This window comes from Cetorhinus maximus, chromosome 12 (assembly GCF_964194155.1).
Source record: "Cetorhinus maximus chromosome 12, sCetMax3.hap1.1, whole genome shotgun sequence".
In the NCBI taxonomy this organism is placed as follows: Eukaryota; Metazoa; Chordata; class Chondrichthyes; order Lamniformes; family Cetorhinidae; genus Cetorhinus; species Cetorhinus maximus.
The window spans coordinates 66,407,899-66,425,065 of record NC_135890.1 but is presented as its reverse complement, the minus strand read 5'-3'; the positions used below and the strand labels follow the sequence as shown (position 1 = coordinate 66,425,065).

General features: G+C 44.4%; 1 protein-coding gene across 3 annotated transcripts in view; it reads left to right on the top strand.

The window, feature by feature from the left end:
- Positions 1-10,579, top strand: part of smpd4 (sphingomyelin phosphodiesterase 4) — a 72,247-nt gene extending 61,668 nt beyond the window's left edge. For all 3 annotated transcript variants that reach the window (XM_078553781.1, XM_078553780.1, XM_078553782.1), the window contains 3 exons: positions 5,714-5,845; positions 6,800-6,928; positions 10,126-10,579. In XM_078553781.1, coding sequence (XP_078409907.1) covers positions 5,714-5,845; positions 6,800-6,928; positions 10,126-10,449 — 585 coding nt within the window. In that variant the 3' untranslated portion in view covers positions 10,450-10,579. The remainder of the gene's footprint in view (positions 1-5,713; positions 5,846-6,799; positions 6,929-10,125) is intronic.
- The last annotated feature ends 6,588 nt before the right edge of the window (positions 10,580-17,167 follow it).

The window sequence follows — 17,167 nt, the reverse complement described above, 5'->3', positions numbered from 1 at the left end:
GTGGACATCACTTGCAAGGCCAGCATTTTTATGCCCATCCCTAATTGCCCTTGAGAAGGTGATGGTGAGCTGCCTTGTTGAACCACTGCAGTCCATGTGGTGTAGGTACACGCACAGTGCTGTTAGGAAGGGAGCTCCAGGGTTTTGACCCAGTGACAGTGAAGGAACGGGATATAATTCCAAGTCAGGATGGTGAGTGACTTGGAGGGGAACTTCCAGGTGATGGTGTTCCCGTGCGTATGCTGCCTTTGTCCTTCTAGGTGGTAGAGGTTACAGATTGGAAAATGATGTCAAAAGAGCTTGGGTGAGTTCCTGCAGTGCACCTTGTAGCTGGTACACACTGCTGCTACTGTCAGTGGTGGATGGAGTGTTTAAGATGGTACATGGGCTGCCAATGAAGTGGGCTGCTTCGTCCTGGATGGTGTCAAGCTTCTTGAGTGTTTTTGGAGCTGCACTCATCCAAGCAAATGGGCAGTATTCCATCACACTCCTGACTTATGCCTTGCAGATGGTGGACAGGCTTTGGAGAGTCAAGAGGTGAGTTACTTGTATCAGAATTCTCAGCCTCTGACCTCCTCTTGTAGCCACAGTATTTATATGGCTCGTCCAGTTCAGTTTCTGGTCACTGGTAATCCCGGAATGTAAATTGGGGGATTCAGCGATGGTCATGCTGTCGAATGTCAAGGAGGGATGGTTAGATTCTCTCAGTGGAGATGCTCATTGCCTAGCACTTCTATGATGGGAATGTTACTTGCCACTTAGCTCAGATCTGATTGTTGTCCAGATCTTGCTGCATGTGGGCTTTGACTGCTTTAGTATCTGAGGAGTCGCGAATGGTGCTGTACATTGTGAAATCATCGTGAACACCCCCAGTTCTGGCCTTATGTTGGAGGAAAGGTCATTGAAGCAGCTGAAAATGGTTGAGCTTAGGATGCTACCCTGAGGAACTCCTGCAGCAATGTCCTGGTAGGCTTCCAACAACCATAAGATGGTAGGCTTCCAACAACCAGAACCATCTTTCTATGTGCTAGGTATGACTCTAACCAGTGGAGAGTTTTCCCCGATTCCCAGTGACTCCAGTTTTGCTCTGGCTCCTTGATGCCACATTCAGTCAAAGCCTGTTTGGTGTCAAGAGCAGTCACTGTTACCTTATTGCAGTGACAAACAGAGGATAGATTTTGGTCTGCATTTTGCAAAATGCACACAATCTAAGCCAATCTCTAGGTATGAGGTCCTGCACCTAATCTGTACTGACAGCAGTGGTGGATTTACAGTTAGTGGGGCCCGGTGCTCATCTTCATTTCCCCCCCACCCCACTACCGCTGCCCCCCAAGACACAGCCCTAAATAACGGGGCGTTGGTTATTTCACTGGTCTTTTCACAGTTACTTAACTACTTCTGCATGCTACCATACAACCTCAGTTCTCACCACTCAACCAAAAAACTTAGTGCCTGTGACAAGATGATACAACTTAAAACATGTATGAAATGAGCACTGCTTTGCTTTCGTGGTGCACTCAGTTAGCACCTGGTACATTAATGGCAGGATTGAGGCGTGTGCAATGCCGAGTTCAAGCCACACCTCAAGGAACTTCTGTTGATCAGCTCATGTTGCAAAGAACATGAGCTTTCAACTGGCTGTGGAACAGGACACGGTGCGATCTCCAGCAAGAAAATAATTTAATTGAAAGGGACCAAATTCTGTAGATTGAGAACAGATCTGTCCTGGTTAAATGTCTCGAGTACCAACATAAATGCTGCACATACTCAGCAGATGAAGCGATTTCTGTGGAGACACAGACAAAGGGGATGATCATTCTGATATCACCGATCTTGCATTGTGTTTCATCTCAGTATCGACTCTTTAGCTCGTTTCATGTTGTTCATTTTGTTGTCAATTTCTCAGATCAAAACAAGTCACAGTGATAATTACTATAATCTAAACCACCCGATGTTTATTGGTAATATAAGGTGTTATGAATAGGTTAAACATTCCGGATAGAGATTAAAGTCCATGTTTAAGCTCAGTCTTATAAAGCAGTTAATTTATACCCGAGCTCATCTCTCAACTTATTTATTGCCCTCCATCAATATATAAAGTAGGCAATAGAATTCTTGAAGTACGTAAGGCAGTGTGAGCAGGAGTGGGGGTTATCATGTTTCCCGACTAATGGTCTCCAGGTTAATTTAACCTGTGACTCTCTTTGTTCTCTCCTCCCGTCTGTACGCTGGAGTTTTTAAAAGGAAGACTGAAATGTGATAATGCTTTGAGACATCCGGTGGTCGTGACCAATGACAATACAGCCAATGTAGTGCAGTTGGGCCGCAGTCACTGTTGCACACAGGAAGCTCCCACAAACAACATGTGACCATTACCGGATAACCTGCTTTCTTGACGCTGGTTCATGGATAGCAAGACTGCAGGGAAAATTCCCCTGCTCTTCCAGAAAAGAGTGCCTGCCTGAACCCCCACAACAAAAGGGCTGAAGCTTCAAGAAAACATCAAAGCCACCCCCTTTCCTGCCTGGTTCCCTGTGAATAAATAGCACCGCAATGGAATGGCATCCTCATTGCCTCTCGCTCCATCCCCCTCTGTCCTCCTAGTTCAGTTCAGCTCTGATCCCCAATCAGTTTTTGCAGTGTTCAGGCTCTCTTTTCCTGCTGCCAACAAAGAGAAGGGTTATTATGCAGTAAAATGAATGTGCTGTGCATCCAGATTGTTTCTCTCTCTTTTCCCCCCCCCACGCTTCTCGTTTTATAACCTACGTTGTAAACTAACAGCCCAGCAATGCAATCTGTTGACTCTGAAAGCTAGAACCATCACCATTCTTCCCCTAGGAACCATGTTGCATTCATTGTACTCACCCTGCACGAATGAAACCTGCAGCACTTGACAAAAACAGCCCACACTAACCCAGCGAGCACAGAAAGGTGAATCTAAAAGCTGCATGAGTGGTATTATTACAGGAACATCACTGGAGAGTGTTTCCCACCTCTCAGATCTCAGCCATCCATCCACATTGTCTAGAGAATGCTGAGGCTGCTTACCCAAATCCTCCTTCACACGCCGACCCCCACCCTTCCTCTCCCCTTCACTCCAGCCACATCAAGCTCGCAAATCGCGTAATGGTTTGCTTGTGTCTTGAGAGGGGGGAAACTGCCAGTCTCCACTTGCCAGGAGGAGTGCAGCTCCAACAACACTCGAGAAGCTTGACACCATCCAGGACAAAGCAGCCCACTTGATTGACACCCCGTCCACTAACATTCACTCCCTCCACTGACGCACAGTAGCAGCAGTGTGTACCATCTACAAGATGCATTGCAGGAATTCACCAAGGCTCCTTAGATAGCACCTTCCAAACCCATGACCAGTACCATCTAGAAGGACAAGGGCAGCAAATACAAGTGAATACCACCACCTGTAAGTTCCCCTCCAAGTCGCTCACCATCCTGACTTGGGAATATATCGCCGTTCCTTCACTGTTGCTGGGTCAAAATCCTGGAACTCCCTCCCTAACAGCACTGTGGATGTACCTACACCACATGGACTGCAGTGGCTCAAGAAGGCAACTCACCAACACCTTCTCAAGGGCAGTTAAGGACAATCAATAAATACTGACCTAGCCAGCAATGCCCACATCCCATGAACAAATAAAAAAAATTATTCATTGAAATGTATTGTATAAATAAGCTGGGCAACAACGTCAGTCTTACACCTTGGAAAAATTAGGGTTGTGTTGACCTATTAGTGAAAAATCTCATAAATCCAATAGGCCACTGTGAAACGTTGAGGTGAAAGCTATCCTTGTAAATGTGTGTTTAATGAGTGCAGAATATGTCCCGTAATAAATAAATTATACTTTGTTCCCCATCTGCTAAACAATATTGCAAAAGTACTCCTTTTAGATTATGCATGTCTCAGTACTGGAGTGCTCAGTTTAGTATTAAACTGAACTGGATAACGGGATTATTGCACAATTTTAACATCACCCCTGGCAATTTATGGAGAATAAAGGAATTGTTTTACAGACAAAAGACAATTAAAATAGCATGATAAATTCCTAATAATAACCCCAGGAATATCCCAGAAAAACAATGAAATTTCAGCGTCAGGTTAGCTCGTAATACCATGAACAGCAAGCTATTTAAAGCCACAAGTCTGACAGCCATCGTATTGGTGCTCACTGTTAACATTGGATTGATGTAAATATGTAGACTGATGGTGGTGCTGCTTCAGACCCTGCTATAAAATGTGTGAAAATCTAGGTGAAGAATATCCACACGCATTCCAACTAGTTTTTTTTCCAGTTCTCTAGTTTCCTAAACTACATAAAGGAATTGCTGAGGAAAGAGGGTATGTTTTTTTCTTTACACCTCACTACTTTGGGCCCTCCAGCATTTTGCTCATCTATGTATTAGAGCTTGTGATACAATATCAGGGTGTGCAGCTCTCCAAGCAGGCAGAATCTCCCATCCTTGTGTTCCTCATTCACCTGCCAGTGGGAATAATCTTTCACCATCAGGTAATGGTGGGGTATTGATCTATCACTCACCCTATTGCTGACTGTTCCTTTCTGGGTCACTCTCGCTCTCTCTATGGTGCTGATGTTCCTGGCAGAGCAGCAAATTCTAGGTTCCACCGCTTCTGTATTCTCCAACCCTCTCTTTCTACCCGCACCCTGAGAGGCTACATTGCCTTGATGCTCACTGCCTCCCCTTCCCTGAGTCCTCGCTCTCTCCTGAGTGTCATTGTTCCCCTTTCCCAGTTGCCCTGGTGCATTTCCCCCACCACCACTTTCTGTAGTCTCCCGGAGTCCCCAATCCAATCTTCTCCATATGTTCACAATGCCTTAGCTCACTTTTCCAGTCAGCCAGGAGCCAGTTCTCTGGACCTACTTGTGGGGTGGGGACTGCAGCAAGAAATTTTAAAGGCACAATTCTGCTCGGGCTGTCGGAAGCAGCACCTGGAGACTTGACAATACCATACAGTGGGCTGTATGATCACGACTCCTGAAATAATCCATTGCTGGCATTAATGAAACTTTTATACAGTAACTTTGCCTGAACAGAGCAAGTGTGGTTCCCTGGACGTGTTCTCTCCTATGTCTGATTAATTTGCAAATCAGTCTCTACCATCACCTTATGAACAACAGGACAATGAACTTAAAAACAGAATCCTGCGGATGCTGGTGATCGAAAATAAAAACAAAGTGCTGGAAAACCTCAGGTCTGGCAGCATCTGTGGCGAGAGAAACAGAGTTAACGTTTCGAGTTCAATATGACCCTTGATTGAAACTCAGTCATAAAAAGACTTGAAATGTTTCTCCCTCCACAGATGCTGCCAGACCTGCTGAGTTCTTCCAGCACTTTTGCATTTTTATTTTGGGGTAGCAAACTTCCTCGTTCACATCAGTACCTACAATCATACTGATCCCCTCAAATTGAATTAGTTGGCAGAAAAGAATCACCAAGTTACCAATGTTGAAAAGTTACAGACCAGGGAAGCTAGTTAACTCCAGTTCCCTTCCCCAGTGCACACAAATACACATCCTCCCAAAGAAATCCACAGAAAGCCCTTCAAATGTGGTATAATGCCTGTTATCTTCAAATTCCCAATATTAAAAAAATGTCAGAAAATCCTTACCACTGAACTCAATAACTGAGTCACTTAGTCTAACCTCAGGTGATGAAACTGATGTGTAACTCTCCACAGCTCAGCACACCACACTTGTCATCCCTGGCAACAAATGTGGGAGCAACCAGCGATGAAAATGGGAGGCACCAAATGCCCGACTGTATTCAGGGAGAGAATGGGCTGACCCTGACCCAACTGGGCAGGTACCAGGTATGTGCACGCTCACTCTGTCACTGTCACTCATTGTAACACACCAGAGACTCGCAGTCTGGTTGGAATTGGGGCTGTTTCTGTTTCTCTGCTGAGTCCAATCTGTCGAGGGCAGGCACGTCAGGAGTTGTCCTTTGTTTCTGTTATTCACTGTGGTGCAGACAGTTGGAGTGGTTTCTGAGCACTGAGCCAATGCAGGGTCTCACAGGGGTTGAAGTCTAATTTAAGAATTCTCCTATTTTTCTGATTTCCACATTATCTTTGGGAGGATTCCAGTTGTCTTGTGCCTGGCTGTTTTCAGAATGCAACTTGACCCAATACCTAGCTCCTGAGTAAGTGACACAGGGAGTGGAAGAAGATCAGAGAGATACTATAAACATAATCTCTCCTCTTAGAAATGGCCTTAAGATCTGACAAAGCGGAACTCTCTCAATAGCTCAGTAAATTTGTCCAGTAAGTAATTGAAGTGCTTTATCTAAGAAAGTCCATGGCTTTTCCCTAGCCTCTGTTAAACTGCCTTGTCTTGGCCAGGGCAGCAGGGAGGGTGTGACATTTGATCTGTGCTGGGGAGGGTAAAAATCATGGCTGGTGACCAGCACCTGTTAAACAGCAAGAAACACTGCTTTGTTCGAATAGATGGTGCTGAGGCTGCGGGGAGGTGGGGATGGTGGTGGGGGGAGTGGTAGGGGGTGGAATCTAACCATTGACACTCTCGCTGGGATGCAGGTTCTGTTGGGTGCTGACTATCACTGGGGTGCATTTCAGTGGATCTGGGTGCTCTCCTGCTCCAAACTGTAGGGAGAGGGCTGAGGGGCTGCATAGTCTGCCATGTGTACCATTGTCTGTGGATGTACTGGGATAGTCTGCCGTGTGTACCATTGTCTGTGGGTGTACTGGGATAGTCTGCCGTGTGTACCATTGTCTGCGGGTGTACTGAGTTCTGCTCATTTGCAGATTATAAATGGACTCCGAAGGTTTGAGATTGAATATCAGGGTGATCCTGAGCTGCAGCCTATTCGCAGCTATGAGAGTGGCCTGTTAGTGCGCCTGCTGTTCCAGCTATCGTCTGTCATCAACCTGCGGGTAAGTTGGTAATTATAACCAATCTCAGCCAGCACCTGTTAGCACCATTCCTTTTCCCTTCTATCCAGTTAACTCCACATGTGAACAATGTTTCACCTTGCTCTTTGGGCTTTGGATCGACTATAATTTGTTTCAGTTAATAAAAAAGGTTTTGGAGAGACTGAGTGTACTTTCAAGTTGATGCGTCTCTAGGGTCAGATCAGATGCATCTGAGGATCCTGAGGGATGGAAATTGTGGAAACACTGCCCATAATTTTACAATCCTCCTTTAGATACAAGGGTGGTGCCAGAGGACGGGAGAATTGCAAATGTTGCACCCTTGATGGAAAGAGGGTAAAAGGATAAACCCAGCAACTAGAGGCCAGTCAGTTTAACCTCGATGGTGGGAAAGCTTTCAGAAATAGGACAAAGCAGCCCGCTTGATTGGCATCTCTTCCACAAACATTCACTCCCTCCACCACCGAAACACAGTAGCAGCAGTGTGTTCCATCTGCAAGATGCACTGCAGGAATTCACCAAGTCTCCTTAAACAACACCTTCCAAACCCACGACCTCTACCATCTAGAAGGACAGGGGCAGCAGATAGATGGGAACACCACCACCTGGATGTTCCGCTCCAAGCTATTCGCCATCCTGACTTGGAAATATATTGCCATTGTTTCACTGTTGCTGGGTCAAAATCCTGGAACCCCCCTCCCTGACAGCACTGTGGGTGTACTTACACCACATAGACTACACTGGTTCAAGAAGGCAGCTCACCACCACTTTCTCAAGGTCAACTCGGGATGGACAATAAATGCTGGTCGAGCCAGCAAAGCCCACATCCCGTAAATGAATAAAAAAAACAATAACTCAGGACAAAATTAATAATCACTTGGACAAGTGTGGATTAATTAAGGAAAGCCAGCATGGATTTGTTAAAGATAAATTGTGTTTAACTTATTTGATTTTTTTGATGAGGTAACACTGGGTTGATGAGGGGAGTGTGGTGGTCTATGGTTTTCAAAGATTTTTTGATAAAAAGGCCACACAACATGCTTGTTAGCAAAGTTAAAGCCCATGGAATAGAAAGGACAGTGGCAGCATGGATGGGAAGTTGGTTGAGTGACAGAAAACAGTGACAGTAGTAAATGATTGTTTTCCAGACCGAAGGAGGTATACAGTGATGTTCCCCAGGATTCAGTACTAGGACCACTGATTTTCTTTATATATTAATGACCTAGACTTGGGTGAACACGGCACAGTTTGAAAATTTGCAGATGACCAGAATTTGGATGTATTATGAACTCAGGTGGATATTGATAGACTTCAAAAGGACATAGGTTAGTGGAATGGGTGGACACGTGGCAGCAAAAATTCAATGCAGGGAAATGTGAAGTGATGCATTTGGTAGGAAGAACATGGAGAGGCAATATAAAATAAAGGATACAATTCTAAAGGAGGTGCAGGACAGAGGGGCCTGGGAGTATATATGCCCAAATCATTGAAGGTGGCAGAACAGGTTGAGAAAGCGGTTAATAAGGAATATGGGCTCTTGTGCTTTATAGCAGCATTGAGTATAAAAGCAAGGAAATTATGATGAACCTTTATAGAACACTGGTTGACCTCGGTGGGAATATTGTGTTCAATTCTGGATACTGCACTTTAGGAAGGATGTGAAGGCTTTCAGGGGAATATTCACAAGAATGGTTCCAGTAGAAAGATTGGAGAAGCTGAAGTTCTCCTTGGAGAAGAGAAGGTTGAAAGGAGATTTGAGGTATTCAAAATCATGAGGGTCTGGCAGAGTAGATAGGGAGAAACTGTTCCCAATGGCTGAGGAATGTGAGAGATTTAAGGTGATTGCCCAAAGAACTGATGGCAACATGAAAACCTTTTCACAGCGAGTGGCTAGGATGTGGAATGCACTGCCTGAGAGTGTGATGAAGGCAGATTCAATCAGGGCTCTCAAAAGCAAATTGGATAAGCACCCGAAGAGGAACTCTCAGGCTTATGAGGAAAGGGCAGGGAAATGGAACTAGCTGAGTTTCTCTTGCAGAGAGCCAACGGAGACACGATGGGCCGAATGACCACCTCGTGTGCTGTAACCATTCTATGATTCAGTTGATCCTGTATGTTCTGACAGAAACTACTGAATAGAAAATACTAAAAATGCGCAACAGGTTCCCCTTAAACAGGGATTGTTACGTTATATGACGCTTATTTGAAATGTTAAAGCTGTTTTTCTCCCTTTAGATACTGGTCGATCTTTGTTTAATTCTTTAGCAGTGTGTCTCCTATGTCATTTTGATTGGTATTCCTTTCCTCTGTCACGTGTGCCTTTGAGTCAGAAGGTTCTGGGTTCAAAGTCCACTCCAGAGATTAGAGCATTAAATCTATGCTAACACTCCAGTGCAGTGCTAAGGGAGTGCTACACTATCAAGGTGCTATCTTTCAGATGAGACATTAAACCGAGGTGCGCTCTCACCCCTCAGGCAGATGTAAATGATACCATAAATGATACTACTTTGAAGAGAAAGGGAGTTCTCCCTGGTGGTCTGGCCAATATTTATCCCTAAATCAACATCACTAAAACAGATTATCTGGTCATTATCACATTGCTGTTTTAGGGAGTTTGCTGTGTGCAAATTGGCTGTCACGTTTCCTACATTACAACAGTGGCTATGTTTCAGAAGTACTTCATTGGCTATAAAGCACTTTAAAGCATCCTGGTGTCATGAAGGGTGCTAAATAAATGCACTATGTTGATTCCTGGAATGAGGAAAGGTCGAGCGGTTTGGGCCTATACTCATTGGAGTTTAGAAGAATGAGAGGTGATCTTATTGAAATGAATAAGATTGAGAGAGCTTGACAGGGTGGAGGCCGAGAGGATGTTTCTGCTCATAGGGGAATCTCAAACTGGGGGGCAGTTTCAAAATAAGAGATCGCCCAGTTAAGATAGAGATGTAGAGGAATTTCTTCTGGGGGTTGTTAATCTTTGGAATTCCCTTCCCCAGACAGCAGCGGAAGATGGGGCATTGAATATGTTCAAGGTTGAGTTGGGCAGATTTTTGATTTACAAGGGGGCCAAGGGGAGCAGACAGGAAAGTGGAGTTAAGGCCACAGCCAGATCGGCCACAATCTTATTGAATGTGGGACAAGCTGAAAAGGCCAAATGACCTACTCCTATTTCTTATGTTAACTTTATTTGTGTCCTACAGTTCACTGGAGAAATGGAGGCCGTGTGTCAGCGGGACAGTATAATGGGAAAACTGGCTCGCTATTACCTGACTTACCCAGAGTTGGGTCGGAGGATAAAGTCTGGTCCAGTGACGTGCCGCAATTTCCAGCAACATCAGCCCCGGCTCAGTCTGCGCTTCCTAGCCAGTTACCGCACGCTATTCTCTCTCTTCATCTGTATGGTTATCGGTGCCACGCTCAATCTGCACCCCTTGGCTTCTTTTCTGCTGATCCTGATCTTGTGGTTTCTCTACGGGATTGCATGGGCTCTATGTACAGATCAAACTAAACCTCACCAAGCTTGAAAAGGATTCAGCTCTTTCTATTTTTCTACTTTCTTCAGAAAATATTTTTTTTAAAGTTGTAAAAATGGAGGTTAATCTTGGATCAGATACCAATACCTAAGTTTTATTAAAAATAATTTGAGCTATTTAATATTACTGTCAGAGCTGACAGGGGATTTATTTTTACAGGTGACAGTGTTCCTTTTTGTTGGTGGTTGTGTTGCATCATCCTAATTTTAATATTCAATGTGATGTGAAAGCAGTGAAGATTTGTCAGAAGAAACCTCAATTGACAACATGTCCTGAGTATGGTGTATTTGACTCTGAACCCTGCACTGGGATTTTATTCACATCTCCAGGAGTGTTTCTAGTCACAAGTCTAGTTCACTTCCTAGCTCCGCATTGTTGCTTGCCGTAACTATTCTCTAACAAAATGGATTGTCTTGTACCCACTGGCATCAATCAGTGTGGAACTGAACTGAAGTGCACAGCCTAATGAGGGACCAGGCACCATGAAGTGGCCATCCACCTAACAGTGTGCACCTGGCTCCAGTCCAGCTGATGCTGATCACTTCAAGCTAAGGGGTCATTGGTAATACAAGTGTTGCCGTTATGTAACCACCTCCTGAGAATGAATTCTGCTGTACTATATGAAAATTACAGAATACAAAAGCAAAACACTGCAGATGCTGGAAATCAGAGACAAAAACAGACAATGTTGGAAATACTCAGCAGATAAGGCAGCATCTGTGTAGCAAAAAACATTTAATTTTTCAGGTCAATGACCTGAGCTTAAATGAAAGATCATCGACCTGAAATGTTAACTGTTTTTCTTTCCACAGATGCCAGACTTGGGTGTTTCCAGCATTGTTTTTTGTCTTGAGTTGATGGACCTTGGCTGTGCTGAAAGACTGGGAGGGGAGTGGGGTGGAGATGAGAGGAAATGAAATCTCAATGAGGAATGCAGTGTCTGTGGAAGTCGGTCTGAGTGTTCTATCCTCTAATAATTGGAGGGACATTATTAATTCCGAGGGCTCTAATTCATTAAAAATTACATCACATGGGACATTAATGCTAGTTCCAGAAATTCCCAAAATGTGTACCAATTCACTTTCCCAAAATGTCGGTGGAAAAATGAAACACTCTTCCATTAAAGAGGATGTACTGATTGACACAACCACCTCCGATCACTCCATCTTCTCACTGCCTTTGCCTCTTCTGCGAGATGCTTTTCTGTGTCTTTAGCACTGTAATTGTTGAAATTCAGCAGTATTAATTGGAAGGTGAGATGTACAAAACGGCTGTTAATTTCCTGTTTAAATTGAAGTCAGTCATATTAATGGAAAACCTATTATGTATTTTTAAAATGAATTTGATAAATCTTTAACTTAGCATTTAATTTAATGTGCTCATATTCTACATAGGAACCAAAAGCATAGATAGGCCGAGGAATGAGGACCAGCTGGGTGAGTTTGAGGTGATTTGATTGAAATTAAAAATGCAGAGCTGGTAATCTCTGAATTGTTAATGAGCCATGTGCAAATTGGCAAAGGGTTAAACAGATTAGAAGGTTAAATGCGTAGCTGAAGGGGTGGTGTGGGAGATAGGAGTTAGCGGTCGATTTGTCTAGAGAAGAGTGTATAGATAGCCTGGATCATGTTGACATCAAAATAGAGGAGGTGTTAGGTGTCTTGAAGAACATTAAAGTGGTTAAGTCCCCAGGGCCAGAAGGGATCTACCCCAGAGTACTGAGGGAGGCAAGGGAGGAGATTGCTGGGGCCTTGACAGATATCTTTGTATCCTCACTGGCTACGGGTGAGGTCCCAGAGGACTGGAGAATGGCCAATGTTGTTCCATTGTTTAAGAAGGGTAGCAGGGATAATCCAGGAAATTACAGGCCGGTAAGCCTTACGTCAGTGGTAGGGAAATTATTGGAGTAGATTCTTCTTCACATGATTTACTACCATTTGGAAGCAAATGGGCGTATTAGTGAGAGGCAGCATGGTTTTGTGAAGGGGAGGTCGTGTCTCACTAACTTGATCGAGTTTTTCGAGGAAGTGACAAAGATGATCGACGATGGAAGGGCAGTAGATGTTATCTACATGGATTTCAGTAAGGCCTTTGACAAGTTCCCTCATGGCAGACTGGTACAGAAGGTAAAGTCGCACGGGATTAGGTGAGCTGGCAAGATGGATATAGAATTGGCTTGGTCATAGAAGACAGAGGGTAGCAGTGGAAGGGTGCTTTTCTGAATGGAGAGCTGTGACTAGTGGAGTTCCGCAGAGATCAGTGCTGGGACCTTTGCAGTTTGTAGTATATGTAAATGATTTGGAGGAAAATGTAACTGGGCTAATTAGTAAGTTTGTAGATGACACTAAGGTTGGAGGAGTTGCAGATAGTGAAGAGGATTGTCAAAGGATACAATGGGATATAGATCGGTTGGAGACTTGGGTGGAGAAATGGCAGATGGAGTTTAATCCGTACAAATGCGAGGTAATGCATTTTGGAAGGTCTAATACAGGTAGGAATTATACAGTAAATGGCAGAACCCTTAAGTGCATCGACGGGCAGAGGGATCTGGGTGTACAGGTCCACAGGTCATTGAAAGTGGCAACGCAGGTGGATAAGGTAGTCAGGAAGGCATATGGCATGCTTGCCTTCATCGGCAGGGGTATTGAGTATAAAAGCTGGGAAGTCATGCTGCAGCTGTATAGAACCTTGGTTAGGCCACACTTGGAATATTGCGTGCAGTTCTGGTCGCCACATTACCAGAAGGATATGGAGGCGTTGGAGAGGGCGCAGAGGAGGTTTACCAGGAGACTGCCTGGTCTGGAGGTTATTAGCTATGTGGAGAGGTTGGAGAAACTCGGATTGTTCTCAATAGAGCAACGGAGATTTGAGGGGCGACTTGATAGAAGTTTACAAAATTGAGTGGCATGGACAGAGTAGATAGAAGCTTTTTCCCAGGGTGGAAGAGTCAATTACTAGGGGACATAGATTTAAGGTGAGAGGAGAAAACTTTGGAGATGTGCGGGGCAAGTTTTTTACGCAGAGGGTAGTGAGTGTCTGGAATTCGCTGCCAGAGGAGGTGGTGGAAGCGGGTACGATAGTGGTGTTTAAGAAGCAGCTTGACAAATACATGAATAGGATGGGAATAGAAGGATACGGACCCCGGAAGTGCAAAATGTTTTAGTTTGATAGGCAATATGATCAGTGCAGGCTTGGAGGGCTGAAGGGCCTGTTCCTGTGCTGTACTTTTCTTTGTTGTTTGATTTCTGGGAAAGTGTTGCCCAGTATCAGGACAGACTATACTTAATGTGTCTTGGCAAATCACAAATAGGACAGTAGACAGGGCTTTAAACAAATCATGGGGATGGCAGGGGGAAGATTCAGGTAAGGGTAAATTCACAAGCAGTAAGAGAAATGTCAGGGCTGTAGAACAGAGCAGTGATTTGGGTATAAATAAGCAGAGTGGGTCGGGAAGGAACAGGGAGCTTAAAGGGAATAGGCATTTAAAAACAAAGATGACATCAGGAAAAAATAGTTAAAAGCTGTCACAACAAAATAGACGAATTAATAGCATAGAAATTGCTGGGTTTGATTAAATGTCATTGTGAAGATATGGTTGCAGAGTGACCAAAGAATTAAATATTCCAGGATACTTGACTTTTACAAGAAATGGGTAGAACGTAAACTGAGGGTGGGATATCCCTGATAAAGGATGGATGAAGGCCGTAGAGAGAGAGGATTTTAACTTGAAAATAAATTAAATCAGTTTGATATGACTAAGAAACAGCAAGGGACAGAACATTGGTAGGAGTAGTTTTATAGGCCTCCTAACTAGCTGTACTGTCAGGCAGAGTCTAAATCAGGAAATTAGAGGTGCATGTAACAAGGCTAATCATGGGGGATGTTAATGTTCATTTAGACTGAGGAAACCAATTTTGTAGTAATCATGTGGAGGATGAGTTCATGGAATGTATACAAGATAGTTTTCTAAGTCAGTATGTCAAGGAACTGACCAGGGAACAGGCTATTTATAGTATTGTGCAAGGAGACCGGGTTAATTAATAACCTTACAGAAAGGAACCTCTGGGAAAGAGTGATCATGTGATAAAAATGTTATATTGAACTTGAGATTTAGTTACGCCCAAAACCAGAATCTTAAATCTGAGTGAAGCAAATACATAGATATGAGGAGTTAGTTGGCCAAGGTAGATTGGAAAACTACATTAAAAGATATGATGTAAGACTAGCAATAGCTAACATTTAAAGAAAACATAATTCACAATGAATCTGCATTCACTTGAGGAGAAATGGTCCAACCATGGCTAATGAGAAGTTAAAATATTAAATTGAGGGAAGAGGCTTATAATGTTGGCAAAAAAGAAGTAAGCTTGAGGATTGAGAGTATTTAGAAATCTACAGAAAGGGGATAGATTTTGAACATATCTAGCAACTCAAAGCTGGGCATCCATGAGGCATTGTGGGCCATCAGCAGGATCACCAAGAAATTGATAGCGAATAGGGCCTCAACTATTTATCATCTATATTAATGACTTGGATGAAGGGATATGAAAGCAAGTTATGAGGATACAAAGACTCTGCAAAGGGATATGGATTAGTTTAAGGGTTAAGTGAGTGGGCAAAAGTTTGGCATCAGGCCAAACATGCTGATTACCACCTACTGACCCCTGATGAAACAGTATTGCTCCATATTGAAAACCGAGAGAGACAGTGGCTTAGTGGTAATGTCACTGAGCTAGTAATCCAGAGACTCAGCTAATGCTTTGGGGACATGAGTTCAAATCATACCAAAGCAGCTGGTAGGATTTGAATCCAGTTAATTAGTCTGTAATTAAAAGATAGTCTCAGTAATAGTGACTATGAAACTATCATCATTGTTGTAAAAAATCCATCTGGTTCACTGGTGTCCTTATCTGCCAACCTTACCCAGTGAGGCCTACAAATGAGTCCAGACCCTTGACTCTTAATTGCCCTCTGAAATGGCTGAGCTGACCTTGCCAGTGAGGCCCACATCCCCAGCCCTAGCTATGCCTGTCTCTTTATGGGGTATGTGGAACGTTCCTTGTTCCAGTCCTACTCCGGCCCCCTCCCACAACTCTTTCTCTGGTACATTGATTACTTCGGTGCTGCTTCGTGTTCTCGTCGGGACCTGGAAAAATTTATTAATTTTGCTTCCAATCTCCACCCCTCCATCATTTTCACATGGTCCATCTCTGACACTTCCCCTCCCTTCCTTGACCTCTCTGTCTCAATTTCTGGTGATAGACTGTCCACCAATATCCATTACAAGCCTACCGACTCCCACAGCTACCTCGACTACAGCTCCTCACACCCCGCTTCCTGTAAGGACTCCATCCCATTCTCTCAGTTCCTTCGCCTCCGTCGCATCTGTTCTGATGATGCTACCTTCAAAAACAGTTCCTCTGACATGTCCTCCTTCTTCCTTAACCGAGGTTTTCCATCCACAGTCGTTGACAGGACCCTCAACCGTGTCCGGCCCATCTCCCGTGCATCCGCCCTCACACCTTCTCTTCCCTCCCAGAAACATGATAGGGTCCCCTTTGTCCTCACTTATCACCCCACCAGCCTCCGCATTCAAAGGATCATCCTCCGCCATTTCCGCCAACTCCAGCATGATGCCACCACCAAACACATCTTCCCTCTCCCCTCCCCCGCCCCCCGGCAGCATTCCGTAGGGATCGTTCCCTCCGGGACACCCTGGTCCACTCCTCCATCACCCCCTACTCCTCAACCCCCACCTATGGCACCTCCCCATGCCCACGCAGAAGATGCAACACCTGCCCCTTCACTTCCTCTCTCCTCACCATCCAAGGGCCCAAACACTCCTTTCAAGTGAAGCAGCATTTCACTTGCATTTCCCCTAACTTAGTCTACTGCATTCGTTGCTCCCAATGCGGGCTCCTCTACATTGGAGAGACCAAACGTAAACTGGGCGACCGCTTTTCAGAACACCTGCGGTCTGTCCGCAAGAAAGACCCAAACTTCCCTGTTGCTTGCCATTTTAACACTCCACTCTGCTCTCTTGCCCACATGTCTGTCCTTGGCTTGCTGCATTGTTCCAGTGAAGCCCAACGCAAACTGGAGGAACAGCACCTCATCTTCCGACTAGGCACTTTACAGCCTTCCGGACTGAATATTGAATTCAACAACTTTAGATCTTGAACTCCCTCCTCCATCCCCACCCCCTTTCCGTTTCTTCCCCCTCCCTTTTTTTTCCAATAATTTATATAGATTTTTCTTTTCCCACCTATTTCCATTATTTTTAAATCTATACCTTTAATGCCCTGTTAGCCTTTCCACCCCATCCCCACTAGAGCTGTACCTTGAGTGTCCTGCCATCCATTCTTAATTAGCACATTCGTTTAGATAATATCACCACCTTCAAAACCTCTGTTCCTTTGTCTGTGACATCTTTTGATTATCTGCTCCTATCACTGCTTGCTTGTCCCTACAACCACCACCCCGCCCTGCCACCAACTTCTCTTTCCCCCCACCTTAAACCAACTTATATTTCACCCCTCTCCTAATATTACTCAGTTCTGTTGAAGGGTCATGAGGACTCGAAACGTCAACTCTTCTCCGCCGATGCTGCCAGACCTGCTGAGTTTTTCCAGGTAATTCTGTTTTTGTTTTAGATTTTGAACATATCTAGCAACTCAAAGCTGGACATCCATGAGGTGCTGTGGGCCAT